The sequence below is a fragment of the Idiotropiscis lumnitzeri genome, chromosome 2 (assembly GCF_059441095.1).
Source record: "Idiotropiscis lumnitzeri isolate Australia: NSW breed Sydney's pygmy pipehorse chromosome 2, RoL_Ilum_1.0, whole genome shotgun sequence".
NCBI lineage: Eukaryota > Metazoa > Chordata > Actinopteri > Syngnathiformes > Syngnathidae > Idiotropiscis > Idiotropiscis lumnitzeri.
Window position 1 is genome coordinate 26,004,158 of NC_142392.1, and position 16,960 is coordinate 26,021,117.

The window sequence follows — 16,960 nt, forward strand, 5'->3', positions numbered from 1 at the left end:
TTATCGATGCAGTTCTGTCTGATCTAGTTCTCATTCTATGTGGCGTTACCTGATAATGTGGGTGGTGGGGGGGTAATTCAGGATGCAGGGGGCAGTTGCAACCCCCCCCCCTTCTTTACCTTCTTCAACAACCCTCTCTGTCATCCTCAAATACTATTCCTGTTTATAACCCTTATTGCATTATACGGGATAAAATACCAAATGGTATTTGTAATCCCCAATCACACCATTCACTCACTTTGCATACAGCAAAATGATCATTCCACATCTGGTGTTGTGTGTGCGGGTTTATTTTTTTTTTCTTCAGCTTCTCTGCAAATTCTTCTCTCACTACCCTGAAACCTGATCCTTCAGGCTTGGCCCAGCCAGACCTCTTCTTTTGCTATTGTCTGGTCCGCTACTTCTCCAAACCCACACACACACACACACGCACGCACGCACACTCACGCACGTACGCTCTTTCTCACTGACTCAACCCTGTTTTTTGTACTCATACACACACACACACGCAGCTGCGCAGCTATAAAGAAATTCTAATAAAAATAATAAAAACCACCAAAAATAATGCCTTATTATTCCCTAAATTTTAAATGTGAAATTGTGAGGCGACCTTCCCCAGTTTGATCTTCTCCAGGCCGATTTCTATTGATCGACACCGGAGGGAACCTTCTCTCTGTTTATCGACACCGGAGGGAACCTTCTAATTTTCGCGGAAACCTTGTTTCCCTTCTCTGGCGGATTATCTCTAAAATTTGCTCAGTTTCAACGAGCTATGGCCAATTCGCTACCATCGACGCCGAGGAAACTCTACTCAATTTGTTCACCGTGCTATCCGTATCTCTAAAATTTGCTCAGTTTCAACGAGCAATGGTCAATTCGCTACCGATGAGTTATGGCCTAATTCGCTACCGATTATTTTTACATAACTCCTTGGACTAGCACGATGCAGTTTTTGTTACCGTACTGACTAAACGGTCGAGGCCCGGCCTCTGCGCGCGCTTGTCTCCCTCTCACCTCTTTCACTCCCCTTCCAATTATTTTAATATTTTAAAATTTGAAATGGTGGCACAAAATAATTTGAGAAACAATACCTGGCTTCCTCCGGATCCGCCTGGTCCGACAGGGAACCGACATCCGGGCGGACGGTCGCGCCGGAGTTCAGAGACCCGCTTTCAAATGGTGAAGCGCTGACGTCAGATTCGTTAGCCCCCAAAATATCCAGCGACGTTCGTCCGTCCGGGTGTGGCTCCCGGGTTGACCGGCACCAATAAATGTCAGGTTTAAAAGGTCCTGACGCCTTCATTAGACTGAATTAAATGCAGAGAACCAGAGGAATAACCAGGGAAGGTTTTGTCTTTTCTCCATCGCGATGGGAGGAGAAGCCAGGAAGTGAAGTAGACGTCTTGCCAGTTCTATCTCCCGCACTCTCACTGGCTTCTTCGCCCATCCCTCTGGACTTTATTCAAAGAAAAACGAAACCTATGGAAAGTGAAACCCAAACAAGCGTGTGGGTGTGCGCATGTGTGCTGAAGCAATGATGTGCGTGTCTGTGAGTGTGTGTGTAATTATCATTGTTACAAATAGTGTATAAAAAACATGATTAAAAATACACAAACTATTTACATACTCTCACAGGCCAAAGCCTTATTAATATTAATATTAAGATTGAACAAAATAGTGACACAAATATTGAAAAAGTAACTACAGTAACGAGTAAACATTGAATACTAAATTATTACCAAAACAGTTCAATGAATCTTGAAATAAATAATGAATCACCGTAGTTTAATGAATACTGAAACGAATAATGAAATATTTAAGTTAGTTAAGTTATAAACACTGAAACCATTTTTTAAGACTCTAACATTTAGAGAATAAAACAGTGATGTATTTTAATTTAATATTCACAACCACGTCGCTGGCGAAAAACCCTGTAAAAAGGCAAATATGTTGACATAAAGTTTCACTTTATCATGTCAACTGTTAATAATAGAGAAATACATTTGGAATACTATCCAACCAACAACATGGTGTCAGATGTGAAAACAAAACCAGCAACAAAAGTAAAATTCAATACATCTCTCAAGTTCATATTTGGGAACTAAAATGTTTGTTCATGTGCATCTTAGGTTTTTCTCTATGTTTAGAAGAAGATAACAATGATTTGCATCGCAAATGGCGACATCTGTCGGTGAGTTGGTGACAGTGCTCCACAAAGCCAGCAGCCAATCATATCACAGCGGGGTGTGTCCTGTTCTTCCACTTTCGTGACGAACAGGAAATCCTTTCAGTGGGACTTTGAAAAACGATGCCATCTTTCTTTCATCTCATCGAACATAGAGAAGCACACGAGTTATCGCCAAGCAGAGACCAAGTGCGGATTTGTTGAGATTGACGTTTGAAAATGTGTGAAAGAACGACACCCAAGTACAAAGTGGAACTTTGTGGAATAAAAGAAGAGAACGAAGCAGGTTTGTACACGTTTTACTCTCATTTGCTTTGTAAAGAACGACTTTCTATCGTTAAAAATATGCATCACAACATTAAGTTGTTTGGGGAAATCGTTCAAGGTTATTGCCGTTTTATTTTTGAATATTGCCGTTTACTTGCAGGTCTGCTTAACATTTGTTTATGCCAAATGAAATCAGTGCCGAAAATATATGCCAAAGAATAACCATTTGTGGGGGGTAAACTCCGTGTTTTTTTTCCCCATTTTAAAATTCGAACTGATTATTTAACATTTTACATATTCCGGTATTTATATGTTGCTAAAGAAATTAAGTTTGTCATGTCATTATGTTTCAAAACTATGCTGACAGATGTAGTGTATTTTTATATCCACTGTTGGAGTTGAGCCACTGAGAAAATGAGAAACATTTAGTAAATGAATCTTCAAAGCCAAACTTACTCCAATGCGTGTTCGTTTTTTGTACTCAAGAAGAAAAGGGTCAAATAAAGACTCAACAACAGCTGATTAGGGTTGCGATATTTTAGTTTCTTCGATTTCTGGAGTTCAGGAAATAGTATCTGGGCGTCTTTTTCTTAATCTGACGAGAAACTGTACTCGGACGAGCACAATCGAAAAATGTTGCGCTGATCTCAGCCCAGTCTGACATTTTCTAGGAGGTTTTCTTTGTCAAGGGACATGTAGGTTGAATCGGTCGTCCTTGCTCCTTCCCCCGTCCACCTTCCACGTCCAAGGCTGACCTTCTCAGGCAGGCGGCAGTCTCTCCGTCTCTCCGTCTCTCATTCCCCTGTAATCTCGTCAGTGTACAGATTGTGTGGTGTATGTTTTCCCAGATCAAATTGTGTGTTTTTGGGTGTTCTTGATAGTGTCCCTGTGACGTCCTCCCCTGCCCAACTTGATATGTTTGTATCTTCTATGGCCTATGTGGAGAATGTATTTTGTCGTATTTGTCCATGAAGTGCTATCTGGTTTGTCATCAGTTTGACCTGAGCAGACTGAATCTGTTTGTTCTGAATGAGAGTGGATCATGAAAATACAATGTGTGCAATTTTGAGGTCTTACATTTTAACTAAGTCGTATAAATGTAGCATATGAATGCATCAGTGAACACCATGACTACAATCCCAGTCAATCTTATCGATGCACTGTACTTCTACATTCATTTGATAAATGCTTTTTGTTTAATCAATGTTTAACATATTCAGTAAATATGAACCGGCTAAATTAAATAATTGACCTTCTGTCCCGTAAGTGTTTAAAATAATGCCAGCAATTGTAATACAAACCTTGCATATTCATGTCTGGTGTGGCCATTCCCTATAAGAAGGGAAGGCCGGAGAGAGGGGACACCTTTCCCTTTTTTCTTTTTGGGGAGACTTCTTTTGACATCAGCATGTGACGAGAATAAAATCTCTTTCTCACAAAAATGGCTGTGTTAGAGAATTTTTTTCCATCACCAATTCTGCCATGCTCGGCGACCTGTCCGGAGGGAAGCTGAGCCAGACCCACACATCAACAACAAAATATACCACATTTTTTGCATTTTGCTCCATTGAGGGTCTCAGGGTGCTGGGGCGCAGGCGTTCAACAGCCGGCCGGCTGAACCTTCGGTGAGATGCTTTTACTCACAATGGGTGTTGTGCGCCTGTGTCCAAGCGGTCGGGGCTTTTGGGGTCGTTAAAGAGAGCTTGTGCATGTGGGTCTGCTGGCTGATTGGTCATGGAAAATGTCCCTGTGTTAGTTTCAATTATTGTTTTCACAAGAGGCCTCTATAATGATTAAGACATTAAAATGTGTCAAAGTAACCGCACTATGAAAGAACATTAGAAAAAGTATTTAGAAAAAATAAATAAATGAAAAAAATATGATAGGAACTAGGGCTGGGCGATATGACCTAAAATCAATATCGCTATAAATTAGGCAGTTTTACCTCGATAACGATAAATGCGCGATAAATTCCCCCTGAGGACCAAAATCAAAATAAATGCAGGAAATGCATATTAACTGCTTTTTTTATTGACCAACTGGTGCGCATTACTTTCAATGAAAAATAGAAGTACAAAAATCATTTGAATAAACATTCAAACTAGCTTGCTTTGCGTGACTTGAACAATGTCACAAAGAACAGGAGAAAAAGGGTACCTCTCACAAAATCTTTTTATGTAAATATATTGTGCCGAGATGCTGTAATTCCATTTGCAAAGGCCTAGATTTGTGTAAAGGTATCGTGTAAACAATCTAAATAATGCCAGGTGCAAAGGCGCTAGTCGCCTGTAAACAAAATGCTAAATAAAATGGAAAAAAATGTCAATGGAATGCCAGTGCCAAATAAACAAGTGTGCTTCATTAGGAAAATGTGCCGTCTCGAGTACTCCGGTGCGCAGTCGCCACTTGTCGTCTATGTAATGCACAGTCGGGCTCAAACAGGGATCCATGTTGCGACTCGACCACAAGTCGGATGTGGATGCAAAATGCTTGACATGTCTCCGCTCCCGTCCCGATGTTGTCCATATCGGGAAGTGCTGTTTGCGACAAATATTTTCGTACCTCTTGTCGGCTACTTTCATGAGGCGTTTAAATCCTGTCCGCTCCACTGTAACTAGAGGAGCTCTATCTTTAGCTATGTGCTCGGCTATCGCGTCCACCTCTGAGACGTTCTCTCGTATGGTGTCGCCTCCGTTATGGGCTGTTGTCACTTGTCCAAACTTGCTCCTCACTTTGAACTTTTAGCACAAGCTCCAAGTCAACAGCATGGTTGTGTTGTGGGTGGTGAAAAAGAAAAGGTTGGACGCGCTGTTTCAGGTGCTTACGATGCACTTTGTAGTTCATGTTTTTTTGCTTAAACATCGTCTTAATGGAACCCAAAACATTTCCAAACGACAGATGTCCACTTTATTTTCGGGACAACCGCGACAGGAACAATTTCAACTAACGTTCCTTCGTCCGCAGCCGTGTCAGCCGCTTCAGGATTTGAATCGCCAGCTACGAACTCGTCTTGTTTACATTCTTGTTCAGAAGGGAGGAGTCACGTGACTACACGCGCTGGAGCCGTCTTAAAGGGGCATGAGCATCGCCGCAGACAGAAAAGACTTTTTTTTTTTTTTTTTTAGACACCGAATTTACCGACATGGGCAAAATGATGTCGGTCATTCTAATAAATTTCGGTAACGGTAAATTTTCGGTTTATCGCCCAGCCCTAATAGGAACTCAGTAAATAAAGATAAAGATGTCCTTTATTAGTCCCACAATGGGGAAATTTGAAGTGTTACAGCAGCAAAGATATAGATCACACAGAGTCGGCGGCGTAATGTAGCCGTTAATGTGTAACATTAGCAGCAGACATTCATAAAAAGCATGCAAATATACACAGTATAAACGTATCTAGTGTAAGGAAACACTCCTAATGCCTGTCCATTATACAGAGGGGGAAACACTGTAATGATAAAAACTACTGAATGATTGAAAATACTGCAATGATAAAGATATTACAATGATAAAAGTACTGTAATGGTGAGAGTACTGAAATGACAGGAAAGTACTGCAATGATAGAAAATACTGCAATGATAAAAGTACTGTAATAGTAAAAGTACTGCAATGATAAAAGTACTGTAATAGTGAACATCCTGCAGTGGTAGAAATACTACAGTGATAGAAGTATTGTAATAAGAATACTGTAATGGTAAACAAAATACATCATTGGTCGTTGTTTAAGTACACCCTTGGCTGAAAGTACAGTAGTAGTTAATATTGCATCCTAGGACTGCACAATTGCACTAATGCCCTCCTGTTTGTAGGCCTGACCCAATGTTCTTGTTAAAAAGTCTGACAGCAGTCGGCAGGAAGGAGCGGCGAAATCTCTCTTTGGTACAGCGAGGGTGTAAAAGTCTGTCACTGAAGGAGCTGTAAAGTGTTCTCAGAGTGTCATTGAGTGGGTGGGCTGGTTTGTCCAGCATTGATGACAGTTTTGCCGTCATCCTTCTGCCCCCCACTGAGTCCACAGAGTCCAGGGAGCAGCCCAGGACAGAGCTGGCCCTCCTCACTAGTTTGTCCAGTCTCTTTTTGTCCCGGCCCGAGATGCCTCCTGCCCAGGAGACCACTCCATAGAAGATGACTGATGAAACCACAGAGTCATAGAAGTTCCTGAGGAGTGTTCCCCGAACGCCAAAGGACCTCAGCCGCCTGAGTAGGAAGAGTCTGCTCTGACCCTTCCTATAGAGAGCGTCTGTGTTGTCGCTCCAGTCCAGTTTATTGTTCAGATGAACACCCAGGTACTTGTAAGTTGAGACCCTCTCAACGTCTGTTCCCTGGATATTCACTGGTGCAGGTGGAGAGTGCCGACGCTTGCGGAAATCCACCACCAGCTCTTTGGATTTCCCAGCGTTGATTTGGAGGCGGTTCTGCTGACACCAGTCCACGAACCCCTGCGTAACCCCTCTGTACTCCCGATCGTCACCGTCCGTGATGAGGCCGACAATCGCGGAGTCATCAGAGAACTTCTGCAGGTGACAGGTTGTGGAATTGTATTTCTAGTCCGAGGTGTAGAGGGTGAACAGGAAGGGAGCCAGAACAGTTCCCTGCGGCGCTCCCGTGCTGCAGAGGAGCACGTCAGACACACAGCCCTGTGTCCTCACGTACTGTGGCCGGTTTGTGAGGTAGTCGTGGATCCATGTGATGAGGTGGTGGGCCACTCCCGCCTGCTCCAGCTTGTCTCCCAATAAGGCGGGCTGGATGGTGTTGAAAGCACTTGAGAAATCAAAGAACATGATCCTCACCGTGCCCCCCGCCTTCTCCAGGTGGGAGAATGAAGTGTGGAGCAGGTAGATGATAGCATCATCCACACTGATGCCAGGCTGGTATGCAAACTGGAGTGGGTCCATTGAGGAGCTGACCAGGGGGCGCAGATGGACGAGGACCAGTCTCTCCAGGGTCTTGATCAGATGAGACGTCAGCGCCACTGGTCTGAAGTTGTTGAGCTCCTTCGGATGGGGTGTCTTTGGAACCGGAACCAGGCAGGATGTTTTCCACAGCTGGGGGACTCTGCCCAGCTTCAAGCTCAGGTTGAACATGTGCTGGACGATTCCACACAGCTGGTCTGCGCAGGATTTGAGGAGCTGGGAGCTGATCCCATCTGGGCCTGCCGCCTTCATCTTCCTCAGCTGGTTCTTCACCTGAGATGTTGTGAGGAACAAGGCTGAGCAGGAGGAAGTGGTGGTTGTCTGATGAGGCTGGGAACTGGAGCCTGTGGAGAGAGAGAGGGGCGAGAGAGGGGGAGAGAGGGTCTTGTTCGCAGTGGCAGGAGGGGTGGGTGGGGGCTGCATCAGGGAAGCCTGAGCGGGGTCAGACATTTGATCAAACCTATTGAAAAATAGGTTAAACTCATTTGCCCACTGAAGCCCCCCCCACCCTTCTGGGTCTGACCTGGTTGTCCGTGGCCTGAGATGGTCTTCAGGCCCCTCCAGACATCCCTGGCATTGTTCCGCTGCAGTTGTTCTTCCATCCGCATCCTGTAGGACTTTTTCCCCTCTCGGATCCTCCTTCTCAGCTGACGCTGCACTCTCTTCAGCTCGTCCTTGTCACCTGACGCAAAAGCCCTCTTTTTCTCCTTCAGGAGAGCTTTAATGTCCTGTGTGATCCAGGGTTTGTTCATCTTACAGTCCTGGTGGGAATGGTGTTCTCCATGCAGAAGTTAATATAGTCTGTAACTGTGTCTGTTAGACCATTAATGTCCTCACCGTGAGCTTCGCTGAATACCTCCCACACAGTTGTGTTGAAACAGTCCTTCAAGGGCTCCTCGGCTTCTCCGGACCATCTCTGAACTGTGCCTGTCACAGCTGGCTGCCTGCGGACGAGAGGTTTGTACACAGGCAGGAGAGCCACCAAGTTGTGATCATCTGTGCCCAGCGAGGGGAGGGTCAGTGATGTGTACGCCTCCTTGGTGTTGGCATAGAAGAGGTCCAATATTTTATTGTCTCTGGTTTGGCATGTTACATATTGTGTGAATGAAGGCAGAGAGGAGGAAGGAGAAGCATGATTGAAGTCACCAGAGATAAGGAGCAAGGCATTTGGGTGCTGTGTTTGTAGCCTGCTCACAGCTGCAGTCAGTACGTTACAGGCTGTCTCACCGTTAGCGGAGGGTGGCACGAACGCCGCCACCGCGATCACATGACTGAACTCTCGCGGTAAGTAGACCGGACGCATGCTAACAGCTATCAGCTCAATGTCCCGACTGCAAAGTTGATCCTTAACAGTTATGTGCCCAGGGTTACACCATCTATATCATTAACAAACACAGCCAGCCCTCCCCCTTTCCTCTTACCGCTCTCCAGTGTCCTGTCCGCGCGTAGTATTTGGAAGCCGTCCAATTCCACGACGGCGTCCGGCGTTAGCTCTGTTAGCCACGACTCCGTGAACACCAGCAAGCTAGCCTCCCGGAAAATCCTCTTGTGCCGGGTTCGCGCTGTTAGCTCGTCCATTTTGTTGGGGAGGGATCGAACATTCCCCATAATAACGGACGGGAGGACGGGGTGGTATCGTCTCCTCCTTGCCTGGCGTTTAGCCCCCGCACGACATCCCCGTCTCTTCCTCCTCAGCTCGCGGGGGATATCGGGTCTCGCTCCGGGAGCCGACGCGGGGTTAGCACGGAGTGCTAACAGCTGATCTCTTGTGTACACGATCGATCCGTAGCTCAGAGTTTCGTCTCCGGACACGATCGCGCAAAAAACAGCCCCCAACAGCAGTAAAACCACCGCAAGTTGGATGTCCATTGCTGAGGTGAGGTAAAAATAAAATAAAAAAGGGTAAAGGGAAAAAACACACGAAAAAGGCTCAATAGTGAGCCACGCTGCTGTAAACAGGCAGCCACTCGCGCGGCGCCGGAACCGGAAGTCAAAGTGTTCATGTTTTTCCATTCTTTATGAGTTTGCATATTCAAATTGCTTTGCTGTGCTTCAATTAAACGCCGCACAGGAGCGGGAACGCTTTTCTCTTTGGCGGACTGCTCCTTGCAAGTGACAAAGACAATCTTGGCTGGGTGATTCATTTATGAAGGCTTGTCTCGTTTTTGACAAACACTCTGACATATCTTGTTCAAGCAATTCCTTATGGAATGATTCAACCTGACTCTAAAAACTGCACACTGCGGCAATAAGATCAATATAGGTTGAGCAATGTTCGTGAGTAAAACACAAATTATTAAGTTTTTTAAAAAATCAAGTTCGTATTCGTCTTATTTATGAACTTTGTACTGGCTCGGTCAATGAACCTCCGGTGGCCCTGCACAGTTTTGTGCACATGTGCATAGTTTCACCACATCCAAGCATTGGTCCGTGTGCAGCAGACACAAGTCAAGGTAGCACGATAGAAACAATATAAGACAAAGTCGCCGCATGAGCTTTAACTTCACCAAACCAAATTTGTCTTTCTGTGTCCTACAGACGTCAGTGAAAACGATCTCCGTTCTGTGAAAGAGGAGCCAGACTTGACTCACATCAAAAAGGAGGAGGAGGAGATCAACAAGTCACCACTGAACTTTGTCCCTATAAAGACTGAAGATGAAAACAAGGATGAGAGTGAGGACAAAAGAGGGGCGGAGCCTACAAGCAGCAGTTCAAGTCATCACGTGACAACAGAAGGTGACGGCGACCACTGGGCGCCATCACAAGCACATAATGAGGACACATTATCAGATGCTCATGACGATAATGATACTAATGATGATGATGCTGATGATTGGCAAGCCAAAGGTGAAAGGGCATGTCACACTGACAGTTGGGTATGTTCTCACTGTGGGAAATCATTAACTTCAAAATTCTCTTTAAAATGGCACATAAGAACACACAGTGGAGAAAAAACTTTTTCCTGCTCAGTTTGTGGCAAGAGTTTCTCTCAAAAGCCAGATTTAACAACACATAGAAGAATACACAGTGGTGAAAAACCTTTTTCCTGCTCAGTTTGCGGAAAAAGTTTCTCTCAAAAGTCTAATTTAGTAAATCACTCCAGAACACACAGTGGTGAAAAACCTTTTGCTTGCTCGGTTTGTGGCAAAAGCTTTTCTGTAAAGTGTCATTTAACAAGGCACACAAGAACACACAGTGGTGAAAAACCTTTTTCCTGCTCAGTTTGTGGCAAGAGTTTCTCTCGAAGGTCTCATTTAATAATTCACACAAGAGCACACAGTGGTGAAAAACCTTTTTCCTGCTCAGTTTGTGGCAAAAGCTTCTCTTTTAAGTCAAATTTAACAAGTCACACAAGAATACATAGAGAAAACCCTTTTTCTTGCTCAGTTTGTGGAAAATGCTTCTCTCAAAAGGCAAATTTAACAGAACACGCAAGAACACACACTGGAGAAAAACCTTTTACTTGCTCAGTTTGTGGTAAAAGCTTCTCTCAAAATTCACAGTTAACAAGCCACACAAGAACACACAGTGGAGAAAAGCCTTTTTCCTGCTTGGTTTGTGGTAAATGTTTCTCTCGAAAGGAAAATTTAACAATCCACACAAGAACACACAGTGGAGAAAAGCCATTCAGTTGCAGCGTTTGTGCTAAAAAATTCTCCACTAAACAGAATGCTGAGAGACACAATTGTGCTGGTGAGAATTGCAGCGATCGTTCAAGCTTAAAAAAAAGACAAAAAAACTGAAGGAACTGACTCTTTGTGGTAAGATGTAAATGTGATTTTGAATAAAATATAAATTTAATTTTGCAAACCTCTTTTATTGACACTAAGCCAATGTGATCAGTGTCAGAAGAAGCGTCTGAGTGATGATGATTTGTTTTGGTGTTTACATCAAACATTATGAATAAAATTGCCTTTGCCTGGAACAACATTTTTTAACATTATGCTTTTCAGTTGTCTTTTTCATCGTACTTAATGGAAAAGGTGTGAGAAGAAACAGTGCTTATGAAATCGGTGCCTTCCACAATCATCAATAAAATCACTTGTTCCACTTGCTCAACTGGCCTTCATTACGCTGTGTGAAAAGGTGAAAAACTGAACTAGAAGTTGAACTATAAAAAGAACAAGAAAGAGAAACGCAAATCGTCTCAGTTTCTCTCAAAGGCAGTTAAGCTGAATATGTTTTTCAAGTTCATATTTGGGAACTGTCAAAGAAGTTTCTGCAAAACAACCGGACTAGCCTTCTGACTGTACAACTGAATCTACCAGCCAAGATTGTCTTTGTCACTTGCGAGGAGCGGTCCGCCAAACCTCTCAGTGAGAAGGTCCAGAGAAAAGCTTTCCCACTCCTGTGCGGCGTTTTATTGAAGCACAGCAAAGTGTGACCCACGAAATATGTGGTCACAGTTTGGTTCATTTGGGATGGTTGATGTGAAGGGAAATCCATTTTCCAGGTTGATTTGAAACATGTGCGTGTTTCGACAGCGGAGGGCAGTAAAGGAACAGCACAGTACCAGCGATGTGATTGTATCTTCACAACAGGCTGCAGTAAAGTGGCGTTGTGTCGTAGTTTCTATGAGTTCGTGATTCTGACAAGATCCGTTTAAAAGGCAACAATGATCTCCGTTCTCATCATTTTACCTGCATTTGCAGGATTATTATCTGTCAACACGCCTGCCAACCTGGGGCCTGGAACAAAAGCAATTTGAATATGCAAACTCATGAAGAATGGAAAAACATGAACACTTTGACTTTATCACACCCGTCCACTCGCTTCCAGTTGTTCGAACGGTTTCAGCTTACAAGACATGTTTGGGTCACACTTCTGTTAAATGCGAGCTAAACGGTTTCCTGTCGAAAACGGATCAAGACGTGCATCTGTTTTGTGCCTTCCTGGTAAACTGCCAGCATAGTAAAGGATTTGATACATTTGACTATAAAGGATTTTATACGATTGACTACAAGTTAAATGTATTCAGTTTAATGCAATAAAGATATTTACTGACTGGGCATTAATTCAACGTACAATAAAAGGTCAGGACAGGCTGTGTGAAATGCATAGGTGGCAGATGTTTTGTACAGGACGAGCTGCACTGCTGAGAACTGGGTGTGCTGACGCAGAATGTTCCAGACATCAAGGCGCTGTTGTGTGAGATTGGTAAAATGGCGACCGCAAAAGCAGAATAACAGATCCAGTGGCTCATTGGCAGTTGAGCACAAACAACTGCCTTGGCGCGCACATGGGAAGAGCCGACACGCCATCCTGCGGGGAAGACAACCAATAAGAGAAAGGTAAAGTTAGCTGCAGATGACACATAGCAAATAGGAGAGTAGTAGGATGTCTTTGCTTTGTTTGTTGAAATGTATAAATGATCCTGGGCAACTCAGGGGGGGGGCACAGAACGTGCACCGCCGGAGTAGGAGCTTGAGGAACTGGCAAGGGGCCGGCACTCGGGGCGGCAGCAGGCGAGGGGCCGGAACGGGAGACTGCAGCTGTCGAGGAGCCGGAACGGGAGACTGCAGCTGTCGAGGAGCCGGAACGGGAGACTGCAGCTGTCGAGGAGCCGGAACGGGAGACTGCAGCTGCCGAGGAGATGGGTCTGGGAGCTGCAGCTGGCGAGGAGACGGCACTGGGGGCCTCATCCCTATCAGTCTGCCGCCATAGGGATTTAGGGGAACGAGGGACCGAGACTACAGGTGCTGATAAACGTGGTCTACAAAATGTGGGTGGAACGGGACAAGGTGCAGAAAATGATAGTGGACGAGGTGAACAAAGTGGCTGTGAAGAATGTGCCTCAGGGTGTGAAAAGCGGGTGTTCCGATGACTGGTGGCAGTTCCTTTACTTGGGAACCGTCGTTGACCACCCCGCGGAGGTCCGGGATAGATGGCCAAACGTGTGCCCAAGTAAAGGTCTGATGGGATACACTCAAAGGAATCAAAAGAAAAAGGTAACAAAAACTAATAGGGGGTAGGAAACTGACTGGGCCTAACAAAATCTGTGTCGCACTGGGAATCTAGAAGGTTGTAAATGTATTCAAAATCAGAATCTACAAAAATGTGGGGAGGTGAAATGGCTGGGTGCTGTGAGTCAAAACTAGACAAAGAGGGAGAAACAGGCGTGGAATAAAAAGCACGTGAAGGGTTTGGGGTTGGTCGGCAGGCTGAGGGGGGTACCAGCTAGAGCTGAACTAATCTTGACGGCGAGACAGGTATGAAACCAGGGACATGAACATCAGACAACAACGACAACGACAGCGACAAGCGACAATGGACCAACAAGAAATGAAAGCAACAGGACAAAGTAACAAGACAACGAGGAGCGCTTGGACAAGACACGGAGGGTTGGAAGGACCTGATTGGTTAACACAAGGGCTTGGGTAAACGAACACAGGTGGACACAATAGACTTGACAGACAGAAGACACAGGATCAAAAGGACAAAACATGAAACTAAATACTAAACCAAAATCAACCAATACAGAACATGACAATTAATCTGTAATGAACTTGAGAATTGTAATATTAAGACATTTTCTCTCACAATATTATTTTTTTTAATATTGGAATCTTGCAAATATAGCCCCACAATAATTACTACACACATTTTGCAACCATTTAGGGTTTAGGCACTGTTTGGGCAAACAGGAAGTAGATTATTTGAGTAGGTTACACCCCCCTGTGGTGTTTTATTTTGGGGGGGACTGCTTCCTGTGCTCCACCTTGTCTGTCTTGTAGGGCTTCACATTTCCGGATGGGCGTGGCTCTTTCCGGAGGCCACACATTCGCACCTACATGCGATCCTCAATCAACACTGTTTAAGAGCCAGTCAGACCATCATGCAGGTGCCAGATGATTCCCGCTCTCAAAGTGGTACCTCGGCTTACACTACAGTCCTTACTATTAAGTATTTTGAATATCTACTTCCCTTGTCTTCCCTTTGCTTTCGCCCTCACAGTGCGGACCTCCAGAAGATTCAGGAAGCGCTCCTTTTCCAGCCTCCCTCACCACGCCATTGCAAGGCCGACTCGTCTACCAAAGATCCCTTGGGTCATGTTGGACTTGAGTCACCGTGGAAATGAGAACTAGTTAGTAAATCAACCTTTAAAAGCCAAACTTACTCCAATGCGTGTTCGTTTTTTTGTACTCAAGAAGAAAAGGGTCAAATAAAGACTCAACAACTGATTAGAGTTCCGATATTTAGTTTCTTCAATTTCTGGAGTTCAGGAAATAGTACAAAGACAGATATCTGGGCGGCTTTTTCTTAATCTCACGAGAAAACTGCACTCGGGCGAGCACAGTCGAAAAATGTGCACCATCTTTCAGCCCAGCTTCAGTTTTTATAGGAGTTTTTTATGTCAAGGGTAATGTAGGTTGAATCGGTTGTCCTCGCTCCCTCCCAGGGCACGGGTCCACGTCCAAGGGAAGGTCCTCCCCAGGTTAGTCATCGTCTGGATAGCTGATGATGGTCGATTCCCGTCTGGTCCTGTAGACTGGCACGTCAAGGCCGGCCTTCTCCAGCGGGCCATCCCTCCGTCTCTCCGCTGGCATTCTTCTGTAATCTTGTCGGTGTGCATGTGTGCGTGTGTATGTGCATGTGCTCCGATCTCCAATTGTTATGTCTTTCGGAATGTGTTTTTTTATAGCGTCTGTGTGCGTCCTCCAGTGCCCAATTTGATATGTTTGCATCTCTACAGCCAATGTGGAGAATGTGCTTCGTCATCTTTGTCCGTGAAGTGCTGTGACTGTGAGTGCAGGTCATGGAAATGCTACTACATGTGCAAGTTTCTCTTACTACTGAAGACTTCAATAAAGTTCACACATTTAAACTAAGTACTCTAAATTTAGCATATGAGGATAATATAATAATAGATCAGTAACCATCAGGACTCCAACCGCAGTCATTCTCATGACTGGTGCCTCTAGCTTCATTTGATAACTGCTTCTTGTTTAATCAATGTTTAACATACTCTGTAAATATGAACCTGCTAACTTTAATAATCGACATTCTGTCCCGAATGTGTTTAAAATAATGCCAGTAATCGTAATACAAACCTTCACTCATAAATAAATATATTATTCATATATTCATATATTATTCATCCTCAAATTGTTCTTTTTTTTCTTCCTTTCCTAATTTTTTTGTTCAACTATGCAGATTTTGTATCCAATATGTGCCATAGTTGTTTGCTTATGGATATTTTGAAATTTATCTTTAGAAAAAAAACTACCATGGCACCATGACGAAGACGAAGACGCAAATGCAGAACTCCGAGTGGTGGCGCTTGCTTATTAAAATAAATAAATAAATAAAACAAACAAAAAACGTTTATAGAAGCATATAGAACTCAATGGACAATGTTATTGAACCAAACAATGATATTTGAAAACAAAAAAATATTTTGAATCATTACAAAAACAATAAGAGCAGCATATTAGAATACAGTTGACCCTTGTATCGACTTATTTCTCTCTCTCTGCTTTTGGCTCTGGAGAAGAGCAGTTCGTGTGTGTTGCTGAAATAAACTACGCCAGTTGGCTAACGAGAGAAGTTGTCTACATATCACAATTATTCTTCTGCTGCGACTGGGCATCAAGGTATTATCCTATGATGCCACATGACCATGGATTTTATCAGGTTATGGGCCCAGAGTCGCGAGAATATATTCTGAATGCAGTAACGAAGTGCACGTTAGCACGGTGAAGCAACGGTAGCGAGTTAGCTGCAAGGTAAAGCTAGTTTAGCGGCGGGAGTACCGCGGGAAGCTAAAGCTAGGCTAACGGACAGTAAAGCGGAGCTACGAACACACAAGCCATGGCGAACAGAAGCAAAAGCAAGTGGCCCACCTTCGATGGGAGAGCAGATGAGTACGAGCTCTGGGAAGAGAGGATGTTGTGCTGTATGCACGGAGTGGCTTTGAAAGAGACGATTTTGAAAGAGCCGACCGGCCCGCTGACAGAGGAAGCCAGGGCCCAGGACGACAAGCTGAATGCCGACGCATATTGTGCGCTGGCACCACTTCTCGACAACACAAGTTTAGGACTCATATTCAGAGACACAAAAGACAAGGGCCGGGAAAGTCTCAGAGTGTTGCGAGAACACTATATCGGCAAAGGTAGGCCCCGCATCGTCTCCCTATACATTACGATGACGGCGCTGAAGAAAGCGGACACAGAGACTGTGACTGAATATATCATCAGAGCTGAACAGATTATCACGGCGCTGAGACGCGCGGGTGAAGCGCCGAGCGAAGGGTTGATGATGGCAATGATTATGAGAGGGCTACCGGAAAAATATAAGCCGTTCACGTTAATGGTGACACACGGCTCAACGGACGTTTCGCTGGGGGAGTTCAAGGCCAAATTACGGACCTTCGAGGCAGCGGAAGACACAGGATCGCTCGCCGAGGAGGCGGAAGAGAGATTGATGAAAGCACGGGCGGCGCAAAAGAAGAAAAGCGGACCGCCGACGGGGCTGGCGTGTTGGCGATGCGGCGAAAGGGGTCACCGTAAAGATGACTGCTCAAAGACTGTTTGGTGTAGTTTCTGTAAACACACGGGACACGCGGACAAAGCATGCCGGAAGAAGCGCGGACAAAGC

The 16,960-nt window shown here is 44.7% G+C and overlaps 1 protein-coding gene and 1 long non-coding RNA gene across 3 annotated transcripts in view; both read left to right on the forward strand.

The window, feature by feature from the left end:
* The window catches only part of LOC148342109 (uncharacterized), a 31,519-nt gene extending 21,529 nt beyond the window's left edge, over positions 1-9,990 (forward strand). Inside the window, exon 3 of the mRNA XM_088286673.1 lies at positions 9,902-9,990. Within this exon, the coding sequence (XP_088142799.1) occupies positions 9,902-9,931 (30 nt within the window). The 3' untranslated portion in view covers positions 9,932-9,990. The remainder of the gene's footprint in view (positions 1-9,901) is intronic.
* A 2,141-nt stretch (positions 9,991-12,131) lies between these two features.
* On the forward strand, positions 12,132-15,998 carry LOC148342110 (uncharacterized). 2 transcript variants are annotated; one of them, XR_015840222.1, is made up of 3 exons: positions 12,132-14,232; positions 14,318-14,447; positions 14,763-15,998. It is a non-coding gene; the product is annotated as an uncharacterized LOC148342110 (long non-coding RNA). The 2 variants fall into 2 exon arrangements; XR_015840223.1 differs by having other exon boundaries at positions 12,132-14,204.
* Positions 15,999-16,960: the final 962 nt, after the last annotated feature.